Consider the following 24,288-nt stretch of genomic DNA (forward strand, 5'->3'; position numbering starts at 1 on the left):
CAACCGTTACGCACAGGTATTTCTAATAGAAAACAATTCTTGCGTTTCGGTGGTGGTATGGATGCCTGCCATATTAGTGTTAATATGTCATTGTACTTATAAATTACATCTTAGACCTCAGGAGTGGCTACGCATACAACATAGAACGGGGGATCTACCTGAACCTTTAGAGTTGGTTACAGATGCTTATGGGCGGCAGAAACCACGTCCCACCAGTTCAAATACGTGGTCATTTGCTAACTCAATGTACTAAAAAATAAAGGTAATCATTATGCATTTTCATAAATCTATACGTAACTAAATCTATAATAATAATACCAGAGCTATTATAGAAGTTGGTGTTGAGAAAAATTCTCCTATGTTCACACTTCAACTTTCGCTGACAAGTTAGGACGGTAAAATTAGATTTAGATCTACGTGGATTATGCACTTTGAATTTTTATAGATGATGAATTGAATTGCTGATTTTTCATATATTTTTTAACTTTATCTAAATATACAACCACCATCACGAGTACAAATTAATGAGTGATAAATGTATATAGTCGAAACAGATACATCAGATAGAACGCCTTATAATATATCATAGCAATTTAAAGTTGTCATTTTGCGTTCAGTGTATCTTCAATTACTCGCTTTATTACATTTCCTTGTTAAACTATAATAATAAATAATTATTAAACGTGATAGACTTACTCAAATTTCAACATTAACTGCTTATTTTAAAATAACTAACATCAATTCTCATTTATTTATAATAATCTACAAAAATGATGACTTTATAACGCCTGATAAAAACGTTAGAGCAAACTGTAAGTCGTTATTTTTACCATAATTCTTCTAAGGAGCATCAAATATTTGAACAGAAAAAATATTTTTATGACTTTCCAGCCTGATTAGGCAACAGAAATATTTTCGTCCAGTTTAGTGGGCGGTAAAGAGTAATCGCTTTTGCACCTGGTGTGTTAATTGGTAATCATTGCTTAATTATATAATAACTATCGTTTACCTAAGCGTATTATAACACACCACAAATAGTAATAAAGTATTTATGTAATTTACATGTGGAGGATACTTACCTCCTAAACCTTTAATAGTAATTAATTTATTATTAAATTAATTACAATTAAAGGTATCCTTACGGAAAACAAGCATGACGAGAACGTGAAGGAAGGAAATAAATTTAGGTACCAAACTATTTATCCTTTTAAAAATCCTGCATGTCATTTTTAGCTTTAAACATTCCTTTCTGCTTGTGTTATTCGTAACAGCACAGTAAAACAATGATTCACCGGTACGTCTAGGTATATCGATGTATAAGTTTGGCAACAATCAATAGATTACGACGGATTGCACAATGCGAAATGACTGTATTGCTCCGATGTATAAAGTCTACATTTGGTCTTTTCCTCATTACTCACACACGTGGTTTTCCGCTTGTTATCTAAATAACACCACGCACTTGCCGTGTTCTCCTCATTGGTCTGGAAGACAGTGACTAAACAACACAACATGTTCATTACAATAGTATTATTTAACGTGTTCTTAGTTTCTTGTGTTTGGGTATTTTGTAAACTAACTAGTGGGATATGTAAGTGCAGTAGACATTTGGTGGGAAAAGTGGCTATAGTGACAGGTGGCAACACTGGAATTGGTTTCGAGACGGCGAAAGATCTGGCTGAAAGGGGAGCTCGGGTCATCTTAGCGTGCAGAAACGAAGACCGTGGAACGACCGCACAAAACAAGATCAGAAACGCTACCGGAAACAATGATGTCCATTTCATGAAACTAGACCTAGCGTCTTTATCGTCAGTCAGAGCGTTTGTAGAAAACATAACACGTACTGAAAACCGGCTCGATATTCTTATCAATAATGCTGGAATTAACGGCTCGGACATAGTCAAAACGGGTGACGGACTCGTAGAGGGAATGCAAATTAACCATTTCGGCCCTTTTCTACTCACTTATCTCCTACTACCTCTATTAAAGAACTCTGCACCTAGTCGCATCATCAACGTGTCTTCCGAAGCCCACTATCGTGCGAAACTTGATATTGAAGACTTAAATATGGATAAGAAGGTTGAAAAAACTAAAAGTAAATATGAAATGTACTCAAATTCCAAACTTTGTAACATTCTTATGACAACCGAGCTGAGTCGCAAGCTTGAGGGCACTGAGGTCACATGTAACGCCCTTCATCCTGGGGTCGTTAACACCGATATTTTGGAGCAAATCGATGTTCCAATTTTCAAGTATGTCCTGCCATTAGTGCGATCATTTTTCAAAACGCCCTGGGAAGGCGCGCAGACTTCAATTTACCTCGCCGTCTCGCCCGACGTGAAAGACGTGAGTGGCGCTTACTTCAGAGACTGTCATATTGGGAGCTGTAGCAAGGAAGCCAGAGACTCTGAGTTAGCTCGAAAGTTGTGGGAAAAATCAGTAGAGCTTGTCGGTTTAAAGTAAGTCATGCAGTCATACCAATTTAATATTCCATTGGTCTTATTTGTATGCGAGAATGAAGAACCATGATAAAAAACTTATGAAGAAAACCAATCGATGATAAGTGAGATGATCGCCGACTTTAAAGGAGTGCTCTTTAAAATCTTTCTAACCCACCCCATTATATAGATTTTAATAATAAATAATATTTACAATTACACTTGTTTATTTTGAAATATCTATAAGCCTTTGTAATCTTTAGTTCTATGTAACGACGACAAAATAAAGCAATAAGTAGGTAATTCGTATAAGTAAGATGCCAAAATGAAGTATACAAATATTTAATACTTAGGAAAGTATTATAATATTTACGTACTTTATTTTCCCATCAGATTTTGCTAAAAATACCAATTTTTGTCAAAGTGACGGAGGTGGGATTATAGCTGTCGAAACGCCGCCCTCGTAATATTGTGGACATTTATTGAAAACCAAAAAAATATTTTAATATTTGATGTTTAAATTTAGAGATCCAAGCAATCTTACTTTGAGTTATTGAACGAACCATTAATGGCACGTTAATTTATATTGCTTAATTTTTATGAAGCAGTAGGTATTCAAGCCACATGTCTATGATTCGAGCTTATAAGTATTCCATTTACATACGTGGTCACTATAGTGCAATCAGGTGAATCAAGTTTGAAACTCCTACATCAATTTGATCTCACAAGGCGTTGCTAATCTATACTTCTATACCATCGATTAGTAAAGATACTTCGCCGCCTTGAAATTGAATGAAGTCACAAATGGCTTATTATCGTAAGTTCTTTTTTTGAATTCTTGACAAATAAAAACATTTTTAGAGTAAATTTACGAATAAATAACTAATACTGCGTATTTTACATGAATTTACATAATAAATAAATAATTACTTCAAATATTTTAGGGATATTTTAGCACGGAGACGTGGCAAAACTTTTTTACGCAAGTATTTCAATTCTCAAAACTGGGCACATTTTCTAGTTAGGAGTGAGTAATCTTTACTAATCTATGTTCTATACTAATATTATAAAGAGGAAAAGTTTGTTTGTTTGTTTGATTGTAATGAATAGGCTCGAAAACTACTGGACCTGTTTTAAAAAATCTTTCACCATTCGTAAGCTACATTATTCACGAATAACATAGGCTATGAAATATATTTGATAAATAGATTTTGAGGCGGTACAAAGTTAGTTATATAAACTAGTAATGTCCCCTACATTGATTGATTGATTGATTGAATTTTTTAAGGCGAACCATTATAATTTTTAAGGTGAACTAAATAGATACGTAAATAATGTCAATTAGATAAATATCATTGTTAACATTGTCGCATAAATATCCTCAGAGCGAGGGGGGTTCAGGCCATAGCCTACCACGCTGGCCAATTATCTGACTTTACTCCAGCTTTTCTTATAACTCTAGGTGTGCACTAGTCTGCAGGTTTCCTCACGTTGTTTACCTTCAAAGCTAACTTCGAAAAACTAGACGTGCCAGGGATTCGAACCTTGAACCCTCCATTGAGAAACCACATTACAAACTACTAGGCAATCATGAAAACGTAGGGGCAAAAAATGTCATAAGTTATTTTGTATTGCACAGTTATGTTCTACGTACGAAATCACTGACAAAAGCTAGTATGACGTATATCATTCCTCTATGGGTTTAAAATCTCATATCCTTGCATTCAAAACTTTCACTGAGAATATTTCAAGTAAGTTACATTTAAATAGCACTCAAAACGCGGCTAGATCGAAAATATGGAGTATGGACAACTCGTCCATGAAACTGACGGAACTTCGGTACAGACTTCCGCGGTTGAATACTTTCAAATTCTGACAAAAGTTTCATACTTTGTATTGACTGCAATCTATGTGTTCTGAATTGCATAAGCTTATTCAATATTTATGCAAAATAAGTAGTTGGTAGTTATTGTTTTTGCATTAGCATGTACCTACGGGTTGAAAATTATTTGATATTGATAAAATTATATACTGCATTCCATACCCTTATGCACTGCCGGATTAACTTTAAGGCAGAGTAGGCAACTGCCTAGGGGCCCAGGATCGACAGGGGCCCACTGCAGTCCGTAAAAAAAGTTTTATGGATCGAAAATGATAATCAACAATACTATTCTTTGTTTTTTTCAACGCATGTTACACTTTATAAATACAGAACCATCTAGTAACTAATATTAGAACTAATATAATCCTTCGGAACGCAACTTGGGGGAATCCCCGATTCGTTGGGTGCGTTCTGTGAGCTTCCGTAGCCCGATAATAATTCCGAAGCTTCAATTGAATGTACATGTGGGCGATATCCCAATACCGCACTTTATTAATAAACTGAACGAAACGACTTTAATATGAGAATCACTTTTATTCACTTTTATTTACAATTCGAGCAGAGTAACGGCTTACACGACTAAATGCGAATGTACCACGCTGTACCAGCGCGTGGACTTAAATACTACTCGAGTCACAAACAGCATAAGAACTACCTCACATCACTTGTTTTGTTATAACAAGTGACGTGATTCACAATAAATTTAACTGTTAATAAAATAACATTATATTGAAAATATTGTTTTAAAAATACGAGAATAAGTATTTTAATATTATTATAATTTACATAATTTATTTGGTATGACTAACAGTGTTTTGAAGTACTACCGGAAATCGTCCATATTTTAATCTAAATATTAATTCCACATTGACAATCAAAATTGACATAAATTAATATTATAATGAATTTTATGTTACTCCAAATAATTTATCTTACACAAATTACATTTGTTTTAATAAACAAGCGCGTTACAACACGCAAACATTCCTTACAAGTTTTCATAAATCGCCAAAAGAGGGCGCTACTAGTAGGATGCAAATTAAACTAAGTTTTGTTTATAAAACAATAAAATTGGAGTCATAATAATCTAATTGATTTTTACTTTGAAGGTTTGCAACAATATGAATTATTAAAAATAAATTACAAAATCAATGTTTTAAAATCAGTCGAAAGAATCAGTGCAATGTCTAAGAGACATTGAGGTTAGATCAATAACAGTATTGTAATTACGAATAATTATTTTAAACATTAAATATTATAATATAAACGTAAGATACAGATTTACACCCATAAATAATTATTTTAAACATTAAATGTTATAATATAAACATAAGATACTGATTTGCGCCCATACGGCCATACTGATTCCAGCGCGTCCCTTGCGCTGTTTTACATTACAACATAATATCAAACAAACAAAAACATTACAACATAATATTTTCTTTCTTTCTTCTTTCTTCTTTCTTCTGATATCATAAAAAAGGCGTCACTCATCACGAGTTCTAGCCAACATAAGGCATCACCCATCCTGGGATCTAGCCAACAAGACCAGGATCAAGGATACGCATGGTGGCCAGCCAGCGTTTTAGGAAGGATATTTGGATAGGATTATAATATTTAACAAGAACACACGTGAACGCACATGTTATATCAACACAATGCCTTTACAGTTTCAAAAGTTCTCATTTACAAGATCATCCGCCCATACGCATCTTTTTTTTAAAAGAAAATAATTTGTTACAAAAAATAGAAATGAAGGTTCGGCGGTCCAAATTGTGGCGTTGTGGCACCCATGGACCACGCGCGCTCCCCGACCACTCACTTGCAGCAGATATCGACAAACCGCCCCTGATGTCTCTCCAGCTAGTGCCATCTCTTACTTAGCGCACTCGAACCAACCCTCCACTGGCCATCCGCGGCATGGCCATCGTGACAAGTCAAACGTCCTCGTGTGCTGTTCCTGTAAGGCAGAAAAACAAACGGCGAATATTAGAATTTCCGCTCGGCCAATCCTGATTAACTTGTATTAAGGTTATTCACCACGCTAAAACTAAAAGACTAATGATGAATAGTTTATTTCAACCGTACTCAATTTCGACCTCTTTTACATTACTATCACTTTTCTAATTAAACAAAATTTTACACAAAATCGATCGGTCGTATTGTCTTTATGAGATTCAACATTTTCTACAACACCATTTAAACAAAAGAATTAGTCCCTTAACATTAAACTCAAACGCGTAAAATAAATTCTAACGAATTATTATTATATATACATTTTTTTTTTTTTTTTATAAACTCAAGAGCTTAGCTGACCAATTCCTTCTAATTACTAAAATTATTTAGACCAAACATCAATAATTCGAGACATTTAAGCACTACATGTGATCGATGGATACGCATAGCCCAGTAACCTCCTGTTACTTTTCATTGACGCAAATCCACTCACATGAATACACATAGTTTCTACTGAAACTTAACTTCCGCCATAGCTGCCCACCGCATACTACGGCTACACGACAACCTCTGTACAGTCCGATCAACATGTTTACTCAAGTTCTCAAGTCATTATTGTAACTACTTTAAATGAATGTAGTCAGCTTAGCACCAATTACCCCGTAATATACCCTATTTGTATGTAGAAAAATAAAATGACAGAATCTGGAGGTTCATAAAGGACATTAAAACCCAAAATTTAAATGTTCTAACCTAAATCACCTTCATCTTGCTCAATACACACTGTTAAATTTAAACACGAGCGCCACTGAACGCTACGGTATCGTATCTTCGCTGAACCCATATCACAAACACATCTATTGAGCCTTTACCAAAGACAACTCTATTCGCTTCATCAGAAAAAGAAACGAGGGACCTAATGAATCGGCTTGAGAGTACAAGCTTGGACTTTGGCCTTTTGATAAACAGGAGCAAAACTAAAATTATGATGATCGACCGTTCTGAGTCACTACAATGAACAAATCTGCTCAGCGACTTCGAAATCGTCAAGGAATTTCAATACTTGGGATCAGTCATTAATGATAAAGGAAACTGCGAAACTGAGATACTACGCCGCATCGGTATGGCTAAAACGGCAATGAACCAACTTACCAGGGTCTGGAAGGACGGGAATATTACTAAGCGTACAAAAGTTCACTTAGTTCGTACGCTCGTCCTTCCAAATTCCTCTACGCATCGGAATCTTGGACGCTGAAAATAGCAGACAGACAAAGAGTGGACGCATTTGAGATGTGGAGCTGGCGGCGAATGCTAAGAATCCCGTGGACAGCCTTCCGGACCAACGCATCCATCTTAAAAGAATTACACCTAGAGCATTCCCAACGTCTCTCCAGCCTGTGCCTTCACCGCATACTTAAATACTTCGGTCATATAGCCCGAAGAAATAATGACAACCTAGAAAAGCTACTGGTGACAGGCAAGGTGGAGGGCAAAGACCCAGAGGACACAGTCCAAAACGATGGTCAGACCAGGTATCGGACCATCTAAAGATACCGGTCAGCGAGGCGATACACCAGGCCACTAATCGCAATCTCTGGAAAGACGCTATAAAGCAAAGAAGTCACGATCCTCAGCATTGAGGGACCGACTATAGAGAGAGAGAGAGAGAGAGAGAGAGAGAGAGAGAATCTCCATTGAGCAACGTGTAGACTTAAAATTGCATTAATACGACAACCTTCAGAAATTTTTCACAAGAAATAATGAGTGTACCCGCAAAATCGTAAAATTCGTAATTCGTAAGTAAATTCTTTCCAAACAGTGGTCAAATACTGGTAGCCAAATTATTAATAAACCGTCAAGTACCTCAATTTTTAACACGCTTTTATTAGCTTGGGTTGTACGTTTGTATGTATGTATGTACTAACAGTAACGGAATCTTTGAGCCCGATTTCTATCCACTTTGAACGTCCAGTTTAATTAAAAATTTTGAAGTATTATCAAAAACCACGAATACACGATTTTAACATTTTTGTACCATTGTCCTTATCAATATCCTCAGGATTAACGATTTTCGAGGCGAGAGAAAGCGCCTTATGGAGCGTTCAGGCAAAGATACTAGATCGATTTTAAGCTTTGGAAAATAATAATTTTATTTCCCTATAACTCAAATGTACTGAAACATATCTATAATGCCATCTTGTAGAATGATTTTTTAGGATTCCGTACTCAAAGGATAAAACGAAACCCTCCGCTGTCTGTTCGTGAGTCACAGGGCTTTATCTCTTAAACCGTAATAGATAGACACTTGATTTTTTTTTTACAGAATATGCATAATGATGGTCGCTATAACAACAAATACTACGTGGGGTGCTTTTCGAAAATTGATAAGTGGAGCACTCCACGCTTTTATTTTTTACAATTATACAATTTACTGTTCCTTAATTGATTCCTAGATTGAAAATTATTTTCTACTTTTTTAGTTGATTTTATCATAAAAGCGTGTTTTTTTTTTTTTTAACTATATTTATTAAAGTATAAAGTCACTTACCGAAAAGGCTCTTACTAACTCACCGCCTTGGTTTTACCAGAGTGAAAAAGTATCCTGCCTTATAGCGACCCGTAACATTGGCCCCTTTACGGTACGTTCGCGGTCAACACAAGTCCAGTGTCGTTGTAATACCACCAATAAGCAGCTATAGTAGATTCTTAGTCTGTGGACACTCAAACATTAGGTGAACATTATAAAATTACAAGATAGAAATAAATTAAAACAATAGACCACCCAAGTGGTTATAAGTATCAAAATGACAACGTGTGGCCCGTATGAAATAAACTGTCATACTACACCAGGCTCCACCCCAAAATTACACCGCTCCATACGTTCAGTCCCGCCATAATCAAAGCATCCAACGGCTGTCAAACGCTTTACCAACGGCGTGGCGTCCTAAGGCTTCGTTCAAAGCAATCCCAGGAAAATCACCAAACACGCGCGCCAAATGTGCGCGCCATTGCCCCGAACCAATAAACGTCACCATTGATCTCCATCATGACCATGTGGACACGTAGGTCCATCCCACCGCTGCTGTGGGCGATATCCCAATACCGCACTTTATTAATAAACTGAACGAAACGACTTTAATATGAGAATCACTTTTATTCACTTTTATTTACAATTCGAGCAGAGTAACGGCTTACACGACTAAATGCGAATGTACCACGCTGTACCAGCGCGTGGACTTAAATACTACTCGAGTCACAAACAGCATAAGAACTACCTCACATCACTTGTTTTGTTATAACAAGTGACGTGATTCACAATAAATTTAACTGTTAATAAAATAACATTATATTGAAAATATTGTTTTAAAAATACGAGAATAAGTATTTTAATATTATTATAATTTACATAATTTATTTGGTATGACTAACAAAGTGTTTTGAAGTACTACCGGAAATCGTCCATATTTTAATCTAAATATTAATTCCACATTGACAATCAAAATTGACATAAATTAATATTATAATGAATTTTATGTTACTCCAAATAATTTATCTTACACAAATTACATTTGTTTTAATAAACAAGCGCGTTACAACACGCAAACATTCCTTACAAGTTTTCATAAATCGCCAAAAGAGGGCGCTACTAGTAGGATGCAAATTAAACTAAGTTTTGTTTATAAAACAATAAAATTGGAGTCATAATAATCTAATTGATTTTTACTTTGAAGGTTTGCAACAATATGAATTATTAAAAATAAATTACAAAATCAATGTTTTAAAATCAGTCGAAAGAATCAGTGCAATGTCTAAGAGACATTGAGGTTAGATCAATAACAGTATTGTAATTACGAATAATTATTTTAAACATTAAATATTATAATATAAACGTAAGATACAGATTTACACCCATAAATAATTATTTTAAACATTAAATGTTATAATATAAACATAAGATACTGATTTGCGCCCATATACACTTCTATGGAAATTGCATTGGTTGAATGTTTTACAAAGGGTGATGTAAGTCATAATTTTTTTAGAAAATTGTATTGCCTACAGGCCCATACCAGGTTAATCCGACTCCGCCCTTATGGTCAATCTACTTTTATTTAGTACTTAGAATATAGTTTTGGTTTGGGATTGTGTAAAAAAATAACTAAAATAAAAATAAAACCTTTCGTAACTTTCATCTCCTTTATAGTTCACTCATTTACACAAATATCCCGTCATCCACAAAACAAATCATGCCTCAACAGGAATTGAACCCGGGAAACTTTGACGACAAACCGATAGGAAGATTATGTTAAACGTCGAGTTGACATAGGTTTCGTTTCAACAAGTTTAAACATAGGTAAGCAACATTCGAAACAATATGTGATATAAGACCGCTCGGCAATCTGCAGAAATTCGATATTGGGGCAAGTGGAGCATTGAGCAGTTTCGTGCACTTTTATTCGCTTTTGTCAATGTGGCATACTTCGTTGTCTTGGATTACTATTTTATTTGAATAGACACAAAATCTGCACTGATAAAAAAGAAAAAGAATAAAATACAGATAATGTCAGAATACTTTTACTTCGGAGCTAGAAGCGCAAAAATGGTGGATGAAGTAGCGAAACAATTTTTAATTTTAGTGACAAGTGTTTATATCGTATTTCTATTTTCTACATAAAAGACTACTCTGTCTGCTTTGTAAAAGAATACTCTTTATAGTTACCGTATACTATTATACCGTAAAATATTATATATGTACATTTAATGGATATTTTTCCAGTATATAAATCGTATTCAATAAACGAAGGAAGTTTGATTTTCGACCTAATTTATTATTTAGATTTGGACTACATGCAGGAATTGAGATTTGAAAAACCTTTTCATGTAGGTATATTTAAAAACTCTACGAAATGGCATCTGTCACTATATGACTATTTCGTTTATAACATGGAAAAATCCCAGATTTAGTTAAATTTCAGTCAAATAAACTGTTGATCAAAATGCAGCCAGCACCAAACCCAAAGGTTTCGCCTTCTTATTTTTGGAACTGTGTTACATTAAGTGATAACTGTCCGTTCTTCTCAACGTCTGATCCAAAACTGTACTACTTTGGAGTAAGCCTAATGACAATATACGCTGCATTTGTACTGACGATTCTAGCTGACTTGAACTTCTACTGGACGATAGACAGTTTCCAGCAAAAAATAGAGTATTGCGTAAGCTTCGTGAAGAACAAGTTGCGTCAAGTAGAGTCAGATCAGCGAAGACTAATGAGCACGCAGGAAAGAACAGAAAAGCAGACTAGAAGAAGTAAGGAATGTACGAAGATAGTGACAGCATTGAGAGGAGCCCTATTGACAGATGATCCGTGCCAAATGGAAGCACTTACTGAAAATTTCGAAAACAATAATTATAATATGGAAAGTTTTCAAATAAGTGATTAAAACATGACTTGAAGTAATCCTCACATCGTAGAACTATGAATGTATCCTGATACCACACGTTTGTCTTATCACTTGCTTTCGACAGCTAAACTTCACCACAATCTGTTCTTAAAAATGCTAAATATAGTTATATTTAAATTTTAATCAGTCTATCAATATTATACTTTAAACACCCTTCACTTTTTCATACATTCATTGGAAATATTAAGTTTCTCCTCAATTTCTTAAGCATACGTTAAATCATACATAGTAAAGACTATATATTGCTTCAGAGAATCCACCTATCAAAGTATTCTCGAATGAAGAATTTCGGGTGCTTAATATAATATTAAAACATCGAAAGCAATTTGTAAGTTGATTAGATAAGATTATCGATTTGTCTACGATGATGATTCGTGATAGATAAGGCAATACGGGCATACGGGCAATGAACTAAGTTCACTATAAAATTGAAGGAAAACCTACTACATGAATACTACTGCATGAATATATATGTTTACAATATAGGAAGACAGACAAGTTTGAATCGCTGAAGACGCTTTTTCTTCACAATGAAACACTTCACGAAGTGTTTTACTGTGGAGAAAAAGCGGTGAAGAAACTCCATAACACGCATTTTTACTACTACCGCCTATAGGCTATGGGCCATCTGTATTCAACCATAACTGTGCTAAAATGCAACTATGTATGGGTAATTTTAGACGCTATAATCAATTGGCTTCAGTCTCTATTTATGTAAATACATTACGCCTGTGATTTCGTATAACTGTGCTATTTTATGGTTATTAGTTATTAGTATACTACTGACATAATGGCCTTTTAATTCTGCCTAGTTTAGGCTTTTGCTTTTTGACTACTTTTTATTTAGGTACATGTATTTTCGTTGGATTTTCAAAAATATCGGAACATTGACGGGATTAAGTAATAAATTGTTAGATAAGCATTGTTTTGACTTTATTGTATAATGATAATTAACTTACTTCGAAAAGAGGCAGCTTCTGCGACATTATTTCTGTAATAAATAAATAAACATTAATTTCGTTTAGCGATTCACATAAATCAGGTAATATTTTTACGTCTATTGATGTTACACAGATTAAAATATGTTTCGAAGTGCAATACACTGTCGCACGGGACTTGCAACACGCAAACATAACTCAGTGAGTGAAGTATGCGTGAAGTTAAACGAATTCTAGGACAGCAGGAAGAAGCGTCGGTTAAAGTTAAGTAATTAAGAAGAGTCTAAACGACGAGATTGCATGGCGAACTTCTTGTTTCCTGTACTGAAAACTATCTTCATTACACTTGCTCCGTGTACCGCATACTGAGACTGTTTGCGACCACACGTGTGAGCGCAATAATCTCTGTAAGCCCTAAGGTTGTTACGAACTTGGTTCTAAAAATTGCTTGTAAATTCAAATCGTATTTATAAAAAAAGAACATTTTTTTGGCAAAGAATATCCGCCAGGCAGGCGATCATATTGTTTACGATTGTTTCAGTTCTCAGCTTGTATGTATACAGCTTTCAGCTTGTATGTATGCTTGTATGTGTGTTTTGTATTGTATATGTACGAGATGTTGAGTAAACTTCGATAGGGTACTTATGAAACATGACACGTCACCTCTTGCTATTTCTGAGTAAATCAAAGTGATTATTTTTTTTATTTAAAAGTTATCTCAGAGTAAAATTAATTTCTTTTGAGATTTAATGTCTCAAACCTTTTGAAAAATATCTTATGCTCGTAAAAATTAAAGAGAGAGAAAGTCATTATTTCTAGAAAGTAAAAGAATACAAGATAAAATACAAGTATAATAGCAAGGGTGTTTTGGATAGCAGTATAATAAAGTATGTAGAGTTAAGTTATAGAGTTAATGTAGGTAATTGTTCGGGATTAGGCTACTTGTACTGATGGCCCCATTTATTAGCGGATAGCAGAAGCCAAGAAACTTGGACAAGCTCCAATCGCTTCAGTCTAAATGAACTTTTTATTCAATTTAGACTGCATTTAAATTTTATATGTAAAAAGAGGATCAGGCAAAATGATTTTCGTTTCCATTCACTTATGTAACTATGCTTTTTATCGTCCAGTGTATATCTGCATAGACATGTCTTTTTAAAGAATAAACTTATATATTACTTATTTATTTTTATGTTGATTTAGTTTCTTTACTTCTAGAAACCTACTTAGGTTCCTAAAATACATGGCTATGAAAAGACCTTGGTTTTTTTATAGGTAGAGTCAGTATTTTTTCTTTTAATTGACGATTCTTATTTTCTTTAATCCACAAGCATTTTTACGACGCAAATTTCAAAATTCTTGTTAACACGTTAGCTGCGGAACGCGGCTTAAAACACCTCGTCCATGTCTGGTCGTTATAGCGGTAAGAAAAAACTTTAACTTCTCTGTGGTGCGAGAGGCATAACTTCCGTCTGGTTCAGTGTAGGAGAGTGATAACTATATGTTTGTGATGTGCTACTGATTCCTAGTTCTATGGTACACCAACCTAATGTCGGGTTTGTTAGACCTCGTACCGCACTGAACAAATAATAATGCTAACACAGTGCGGAACGAGGTTGGGAACGCCTCGTTTCCCCACGCACCTCGTACCGCACCCCACGCTAGCTTCACGTGGTTAGTGTTGTGCAACGCAGTCGAGGCTGCGTAGCGACGAAGTAGGACCGCTTTCTTTATGTTGAAAATTATCATGTCGAAACGTTGCCGAAAAAAGTTGATCATGGAGGAAGATGAAGAAAAACCGGTTGAAAAATCTGAGCCAGAATCAGAATACAGGAAGATATTTCAAAAACAGGTAAGTCACAAATATACTCTGTCTAGGTGAAAGTCCAGTAGTGAGACTTGGCAGGCTAGGCGTATATCCGTATAGTAAGAAATTACATTATAGATAATTACGTTTCCTGTTATGGTTCAAACAAAAGTTAAGTAGCTACATTATTGATATAGGAAACGTAGGCAAAATCGTTACCGAGTATTCCGATTACTCTTTACCATAATCTACTCGCTCCTACTTTTCAGAATCCACTGCAAAGAAAGCACATCATCTCGATAAGGGTCCAAAAAAGAAGAGATGTGTCGGATGCTACGAAAAACTCCGCACATTCTTGACATGTCGTGAGGCAGACAAAAAAACCAAAAAAAAAATCTCACGGAATGCACTGTTTGCAAAAAACCTTATTGTCTGAAATGTTTCAATGAAAAACATCCATAACTTTTCCCCTTTTTGTATTCATTCTGTCCATAACGTTGATAAATAAAAACAATAAAATAAAATCGATATTTATTTTCCCATCACTAAATTATATGGAAACCTGCCATTTTTCAGTGCGGTCCGAGGTGCATTAGACCCACATTTTATTTTACCCATAGAATCTAAAGTAACGAATTTAACCAAGGGCGGCGGCAGTTTTAGGTTAATCAACTCATTGTTAATAATAATCAAGACAAAAGCCGTCGATTTTGTCTTATTTGGCGCCAAAAAAAGGGTTTTAGTCTCCTTCGGGCGGTGGGATTTAACACGCCTCGTGCCGCCACAATGTCGGATATAGGACGAGGTTTAAAACAACTCGTAACGCAGTAATGGAAAGTACAGAAAAATCTGTGCCGCAGGGAACGTGTTAATGGAATAATTTGCAATGCATGTATTTTTTTGGAAAGTCTTATATTTTAGTTACTGGGGATTTAAAAAAAATGCAGTTATGTTATAATTCTTTTTAATCCACACGATCACACACACACTGTCTTGCTTACATCCCTAATAAATATTTTTTTCGTTTTTTGTTAATTTTACAAAAAGCTTTAGTTTTAACTTACAATTTTGGATAAGCAATACTTACTATACCTAACTTATAAATATACATTACAGTTTTTAATTATTACAATTAAGAAAACACATTTCTTTGAGGCGGGTTTTGTGGCCTTAATGACGGTAAAACAATGAACAATGTAACAGTTAAAACGAAAACTTAACATAAAACTAACAAACACAGCCATTTCAAAAGGTAACAAATAACAATAATGTTTTTAACAATTTAACAACAACTCAACGCTTAAAATTATTCAACATTAACAATACTAAATAACTAATAACAAAAAATTCAACAATAATAATCCATAATAATAATCCATAATAATTATTGTATCCCCAAGTTATAATGTATTTTTTAATAAACTATTTTGTTGTTTAAACAAAACAACTGAAAGGATAACTAAATAAAGCAAGAAAAACCATTAATAAAGACAAGGACTATCCAAAACTCCTTGAAAAAGTTATTGGATCAAAAACAACTACATCAGACATAACTATTGGTTGGGGGAAACAATAATTATCATATTTAAAACGTTAACATTTCATCGTGAAAATATTCAACAGTTTCTACAATTTAACACCTAAAGAGTAGAAAATGAACATAAACACGATAATCAAAACAAAGCATCCCGAAAAGATTTCTTCATGAAACCTTTTCAGAAGGCGTAATAATATTAACAACACAAGCGTAAGATTATATCTCAAAAGATATTAGGCACTTTAGGGTGTTAAGGCACTGTGTGATTATTTCAAATGTTTCAGCTATTTACTTGAAATTACGCACAAGATCATTATTTAATAATGCCGCAATAGCATTAAAACTGTCAAACAGTTTATCAATTCCTGAACACTGGAAATCATAAGTAACAAAACAAAAATTCAACTTTCATAACGACCACGAATAAAACAAAAAATCAACACTGAGTTATCTTTAAAGAACAAAACAAAAATTCAACTGTGTTAATGACAATCAACAAAACAAAAAACAAATAGTGTTTGTAACGATGAATGAATGAAACGAAAATTCAACTGTGTTAATGATAATAACCGAAACAAAAAAAACGGTGTTTGTAACGATGAATGAAACAAAAATTCAACTGTGTAAATGACAATGAACAAAACAAAAAATCAACTTTGTTAATGACAACAAGCAAAACAAAAAATCAACTGTTTTAACAACAATGATGGAAACAAAAAATCAACAGTGTTTATGACAATGAACAAAACAAAAATACAACGTTATTAATGACATTAAGTAAAACAAAAATTCAACTGTTTTAATAATAATGATGGAAACAAAAAAATAACAGTTTTATGACAACGAACAAAACAAAAATTCAACTTTGTTAATGACACTAAGCAAAACAAAAATTCAACTGTTTTAACGACAATGACAGAAACAAAAACTCAACAGTGTTTATGCAAATGAATGAAACAAAAATTCAACTGCGTTAATGACAATAAACAAAACAAAAATTCAACTGTATTAATGATAACAAAGAAAACAAAAACGAACTTTGTTAATGACAATTATCCGAACAGAAATGTTACTTTCGTAGCGATGATTGTTAAAACAAAACTGAATTTGCAGTTAACAAAACAAAAACTCAACTATGTAAACGTCATTGAACAGAGAGAATTAAAGTTAATTTTGTTAATGACAGGTGAACAAGACAAACGTGAGCTGGCGTGTCAAATCCAGGTAACGAAACAAAATTTAACACATTGCATCATTTCAAACGACTTAACTATGTTTGTATTTGAAATGACAATGAAGGAGCAAGTAATGGACAAATCAATACGAGTAACAAAAATTTAACTGATAAACCAATTTTGTTATTGTTCCTTAAAAATAGTTGCTCAATTAAACTTCAACAGAATGTAACAGAAACTCAACAATTTAGAGAAAAAACAGTTGTTTGACCTGACAATAATTAACACTTATAAATCTAAAAACAATAACCTTAGAAATAGTTAACTGTTAAGTTACTAAGTAAGGCAACAGGATTTTAAAACAAAAATTCAACATTTGAACACTGTTCAAAGTTCATAAGAGTTGGACTCAAACAAAAACTCAACAAGTTTTAACAGTAATAAGTAACAATAACTTAATTAACAAATAACCAGAACCAGCTGGTTAAATTTAGCGAATAAACATAAACCTAACAGTAACGATAATGTTATAATATTTTTTTTCTCGTAGGAATACGAAATTGTAACCCGAATTTTAATTTTAAAACAAAAATATAACTCGAATAAATTTTGAAAACTTAAATCATTGAGATTGTCTGAAATGATTGAAACGATGATTTGGACACAAATAATAATTTAACATTAACAATAATTACGTCACACAAAACGAGTTATACAAATGTAACAGATGATTGAAACTTAAGATATCTCCAAAACTAACAATTCTGCAGTGTAAGGCACTTTGGACTGAAAAGGGAATCTTTAAATCTGATAAGGCAACAATAATATATCGTTCATAATAATTTTAAACTGTTAAGTCTTTGGCTCTGGGCTTTGTTTCAACAAGAAAAATAACAAAAGTCGAAAGCGTAAATGGCAACAACCTCGTCTCATTAACTATAAGTTCAAGTTTAATAAAAGAACTAGAAATATCTAACTAATAATTAATTATAATAAAAGCAAGTCGTAAGAAAATGTAACTGTTGGTACCCGTGTTTTAAGTTGCAAGTCAAATCATTATTTTAACAATCAATTAACTGTAGTAGATTTAAAAAAACTTAAATGATCAGAAACGATGGAAACGTAACTTGATTGATTAACAATTTAACATTAACATTCGTGTTGTAACAAATAACAAGTTGAACAAACGTAACAGATTAACGAAACTTGAATAACTTGAAAGGTTAACAATACCGCACATTAAGGCACTCTTGATTAAAAATAGAACCGTATCGAAACCTAAAATTCTAAATTAACATGGATTATACCTCAAATATGTACCGAACCTAAGCCTACACTAATATGAAAACAAAAAGCTATCGTGAATTATTTTTAAAACCAAAGGACGTAAAGTAACCTAACATTATAACTACTAAACACATTGACAAACCTATCTCTAAGGTAACACACATCCTAAACCTAGTTGATCCTACATTATCTTTGGGTTGCTAGAAATTAAATTATTATAAGTTCACCTTATCAGCATCTTCTAAGTTACATCGGTGGTTACTGTCATGATTGGCTACTTCGCTTAAATGTGAAGAGTCGATGCAAACAGGCGAAGAGACGTAGCGCAGAATTTAATTGCATTTCTGCAATTACTTGTGCAAGGTTTCCCTCTGACGAAGAATTTCATTTCCATTCTATTTTACAAGATGTTGGTATTAAAACCGACTGTCATATCTGCAACAAATTAAAGGAAATGGGTTAGCACTAATATTTAACAACAGCAACTTACAGTATACGCAACGAAATGACAAGTAATAAACGAAATATTAAAGTTGAGCTGAATTCAAGAGCAATAAAAGTTAACTCACCTATAAATTATTCGACTAACTGCTTCGCTTCAAATTCAAGTAGACCTTTGAAGATGTTTTTCACGAACAAAACAACTCTTAATGTTACTGAAACATTAATTAACTTCACTTCTGATTAAAACTTTTGATTAACAAACAGTTAATGAGTTTTACTTGATAATACGGCACTGCTCCTGTGGGGGACCCTAAGGCCCCCCGGGTTGTGCACTGTTGCTCTCGTAATTTGGAAGTGGTGCTATTTCGGAAACGGGACCCTTATATATGAATCCCGAAATCCCTCCCTCTCGAACCGTGGGAGCTCGCGCGCACGTGGTTTCTTGCGTAAGCGCACACAATAGCTCCCTGTTCTTTGTGCTATTGATTTGGACCCCTTGAACGTCTCACCTATCTTGTTTACCTGTACTTACTATAGGGGAGAAATCTCGCCCGGTGGGAACCTTCGTAATCACAACTGAAATTGAATTATTGTATGCGATAATCGTGTAATTTTCTGGAGGGTCTTTAAGACGCAAAACTTTCACACGGCTAACGGGAATTATTATGCAGATGAGTCACCCAACTCCCTGTTATTAAAAATCCGTACTCCTGTTATTATAAATCCGTACGTTACAATACTCTGACCGTTATGACGCAATATCATTTTGGCGGTAGATAACGCATTAGCAGTTAGGACCTCTTCATAGAAAAGCAACATTTTAACAAAACATAGTCTTAATAAAGCTAGGCTTGGAAAAGCACTGTTGTTGGTAAGTAATTTCAATGCAATTAAACATTACGTCGCTTTAGAAACTTGCCATTTCAACTTCAATAATAGAACTTGTGAATATTAAGATCTCTTATAAAATTCAAACACTACAAGTTCGCTGTCGAAAACTTTTACTAAAGGTATCGTGTATAACATTATATAAGCATTTCGTAGCTAAAGCACTGAATTTGAGATTCAAAGTCATAATGAGCGGGTTATATTTAATTCAAATTTCCTAACTAGCGAACAATATCGCTTGTACGGGTATTGTGCAAAAATCAAGTAGGGTCTACAATAAGGTTGAAACATAACACTCCGTGTGGTGGTCGGGACTCATTAATTTGCGAACTTCCAAAGCTTAACGGGCCTCGTCGATTGACTTTCCCCCAAGTGTTTTGCTTCAACAAAAGATCTTTTCGGCGATACCCGGGAACGTGCTCTGCTTAAAATAATGAGGCTTTAATTTATTAAGGTAAAATCGGCGCATTGTACTGACCCTATCGTTACCTAAGTTACTCAAAGAAAGTCAACGGAGTTCCACGCGTTGAGAACAAATCCCGCTTTGTTTTTATTTTAACATGAAATAAATATGCTTCGAGTATAATTTTACCGTTTTCAACACACTCACCATACAAGTCACTTCGCGTGAAAGAAGTACTATTGACACACAGATTAATTCAGTATTAACGCACACTCGTTTCTATATTTAAACACACTAATGAGTTTATATAAATTTTACTTGATATTAAAATTTGAACTGAAACCACAGAAAAATCTTTTCATAAATTCTCTTTTCATTTCTGGACTTCAACCGTAATATTAATAGCTGCGACTGAATTTAAACACAGGTACAAAACTAATACATAACTGTACAAAATATGAACTCTATTTTAAATTTTCGCTTAACGTATGAATGAGAATGATTTCGTTAACTTTAAAAAGATTTCTTTAACTGCGTGACCTTTACAAAAATAAAATGAGTATGATAAAATATATGGCAAAAAATATGGCATAATCATCACCGTTAGACCGTTTTGCTATATACCTAAGTTTCTTTTTCCATTCCTTAGTGAGGCTACTAAAGTGATTATATGTAATGTTTGTACCTGTATATGCTTAACAGCCTAACTTACTAGATGCCTGATGGATGGATGACTTTAAACGACTTGAATCGATAACGTTTAACTACTTGCTTAGCCTAGTCATTTAAATTTAGCTTTGGATGTTCTATAAAATAGTACATTTACATTATATTTTGTAATACCTTAAATAAGCACCTTATGTATAATCCTGTAAATTTGAAAAATAAATTTATATTCTTTGACAGCACCCCTTTCGCATCGCAATAACTACCATTAGCAATTAAAAGTGTTGCAAATCGATGTCTTTGCGGCACAAGCGGCCAGGTGCAACTCGTTATACCGCGACGCTTCGTTCTCACGCTTCGGAAAGTGTAATGAAAACTGCGCTGTGAAAGTGTAATGAAAACAGCCGTGCTGTTATTTTTACGGAGCAGTATTTTGGTGACAAAAATATTTCAATACGATAAGTTTTAGCAAATATGTTTTATACACAAATAGTGTATTTTGGATACACTGTCATGTATATAATAATGTGTGACCTCGTTAGTATAGACTATAGACCGGTTAAATAATGAAATTCAATGTTTATTTCGTTATTCTAGCTTTGGTGACATTACCAAATCTCTTGAGCAATAGAATTATTAATTCAAAGTACTTGGATTTTTTACTTTCTTCTAAGGTTCCATAGACAGAGATCTCTGTAAAAAGAACGAACGTTTTATCTATAAACTACTGCTTTCACTGCTTTCACTCACAGTTTAACCACATTGGCAATTAAAAGTGTTGCAATTCGATGTCTTAGCGGCACAAGCGGTCAGGTGCAACTCGTTATACCGCGACGCTTCGTTCTCACGCTTCGGGAAGTGTAATGAAAACTGCGCTGTGAAAGTGTAATGAAAATAGCCGTGCTAGTATTTTTACGGAGCACTATTTTTGCGACAAAATATTTCAATAGCATACGTTTAAGCAAATAAAATTCACACACAAATACCGTATATTCGAAAGTACAGTATTGTATGTAAAAATGTGTGAAGTCGTACGCATAAAACTGTAAGAAACATCTACTTGCATTATCCTTTCTCCTGTAACATGACTTAGTCTCTACCTAATTCAATATATAATATACATTAATTTATAGTAGCAAAAAAAGGGTCCATAAAATGAAATTCCTTGGAACTTATGCGACAAAATCCGTTCACTTTATCTGCCTCACAATCTGCCTAACCTAAATCCAAATCAATGGTGTTACCGGCTACGACTGCACGCTCTTGTATGTGTTTTGCTTCCACTGGGAATTATTTCAGTTTCACTCTTCGATATCCTATCGGAAGAGTATTACTTTTGATTGTATTACATCCATATCGACGTTTCCCATCAACGAATCATCAATCCATCATCCATCAATACATAGAAATTGATTTGGTTACCTCATGGTAACCAAATCAATTTCTATTATAATATTTTGTCATACCTATGTCTGAGAACTATTGCGGTAAACAAGGTAAAAGGACTGCAAGCTTATTGGCCTTATTGGATCATACTAAAATAATAGACTAAGTAATTCATTGAAGATTAAATTAAAATTGAAGACCAGTTACATTCGGAAGCATGGCTTTCCGTTAGGTCCATGTGCCTTTATAGTGTCAAAAAGTATGTTTTGTATAAATTGTAATTTAAGTAAAAGTTATTATAAGTAACACCTTCTCTGGTTACGTTGTTAGGCCCCAAATTCATGTCCCTGTAGTTCCGAAACTAGAATAGGGCTACGGTATCTCCTGCCTGTCGTAAGAGGCGACTAAAAGGGGGCTTCCGGGGTTGCGGGCGGCAAGAGTGGGAGCTCGAACCGCCCGGCCAGCGGCCCCGGGAAGGACGACGGTATGTGTGGTCACATACCGTCGTATACGCCAGATGGTGTGGCGAGCGTCAAGCTCACCTGGGCGGAGCCCGACGGGGCAACGCGCTAAGAGGACTCCGGCTCCTTTGGAGATCCCGGAGCCCTCAACGCAGCGCAGAGGACGGCCACCGGGGGGGTTTTAGTGCGGTAAAAATCCCACATAACTCGGCGTCGCTCCCACGTTGTCGGGTACCTTTTAAAGGTTTCCCCCTCGAAAAAAAAAAAAAATAAAAAGGCCCCAAATTCAATCCTACGGAAGCAGAACATACACTTTTACAGCTCACGTTCGTGACGGCAAAAAAAAACCTGCATAGGATTGTAAACACGTATTTTTGAGGAATACGGAATTTTTAGTTCGTTTTAGAAGTCTAGATTCTTTGAGACTAAAAGCCGGGCGTGTTACATTTCCACCTGGCTTAATAATGCACAAAGATTTTTGCGGCCACGAATTTTAGAAATAGCAAACTACTCTAGTATGGCCCTACTTACCTGTAATTTGGAAACTAAAATATACAAGAGTTTTTGTATTGCGTTTGTTAAGTAAAATGTTGCCTTCTTTCCGGGAAAATGTAATCTGTCGGAAGGAGCAAAACAAAGATATATGTAGTTTCGCTAGTTACTGATAAAGAGGTTCACCGTTCACAAAAAAATATTAAACAATCTAAAATATACCTACTCAAATTTAAAAAAAAGACTCCTATTGAAATGTGAATTGTATGTGTTTGTGTACGTCGGATAAAAGGCAATTTATAACCCGTTTACACAATTGAAGCTATTTTCCGTTTTATACAAAAATACATAGCAACACATTGGACCGACATGTCAATTTCGGAACGTTTTAAAATCGCGCTCCCAGTAATTTATTTGACCACGAGTATTTCTATGCCGCGCGGCGATTTCGCCCGCGGCTCGTTCACGTTGCTGTTTTTTAATTTTTCGACGCAAACCTTTGACATGTTAATCTTATATTTTTATCCAACCGTTACCCTCCCAGGGTTGCGCTTTTCATGATAGATTTTATTTGAGAGTGTGGGCCGTGTGAACGTTTGAAACTTTTTGTTCATTTGTTTATGAACACAAAACAGACTAGAAAAGCGATTAGCATGTGAAACGTGTGCGAAGATACTACTTATTTCATTATGTTTTTGCCTTAGAGTACCTACTACACCTTTTTTTTAAAGTAAGAGTAGCAGACGAGCTTGCAGTCCACCTGATGGGAAGTGGCCACTGCCGCCCATGGACATCTGTAATCAACTCCAGATAGGATTAGATATTCCTACCTGAGGTCGGCCACAGATGCGCCGCTACCCCTGAGGACTAAGCTGGAACGCCTCGGAAAAGTATATGCCTATGTCAAGTTTTGTTTAATTGAAGGCAATGATTTTCCTACGATCACTCGAATTCCTCATCGCTTCAATATCATCATTGTTGCTGTCGCACTGTTGAGCATGTCTCCCCTCTCAAAATGAGAATTCAAATCTTGTTTATATTATAGTTGTATTACTTACATCCTCAT

At 34.6% G+C, this 24,288-nt stretch overlaps 1 protein-coding gene across 1 annotated transcript; it reads left to right on the top strand.

The window, feature by feature from the left end:
• Positions 1 to 1,490: 1,490 nt before the first annotated feature.
• Positions 1,491 to 2,562, top strand: LOC140750107 (retinol dehydrogenase 11-like). Its single transcript, XM_073083466.1, has one exon. It carries the CDS (start codon positions 1,513 to 1,515, stop codon positions 2,461 to 2,463), a length of 951 nt encoding a protein of 316 aa, XP_072939567.1. The 5' UTR covers positions 1,491 to 1,512; the 3' UTR covers positions 2,464 to 2,562.
• Positions 2,563 to 24,288: the final 21,726 nt, after the last annotated feature.

This window comes from Epargyreus clarus, unplaced genomic scaffold, assembly GCF_041222505.1.
Source record: "Epargyreus clarus isolate Ecla_fem2 unplaced genomic scaffold, WU_Ecla_fem_2.2 ptg000019l, whole genome shotgun sequence".
NCBI classification, from domain to species: Eukaryota; Metazoa; Arthropoda; class Insecta; order Lepidoptera; family Hesperiidae; genus Epargyreus; species Epargyreus clarus.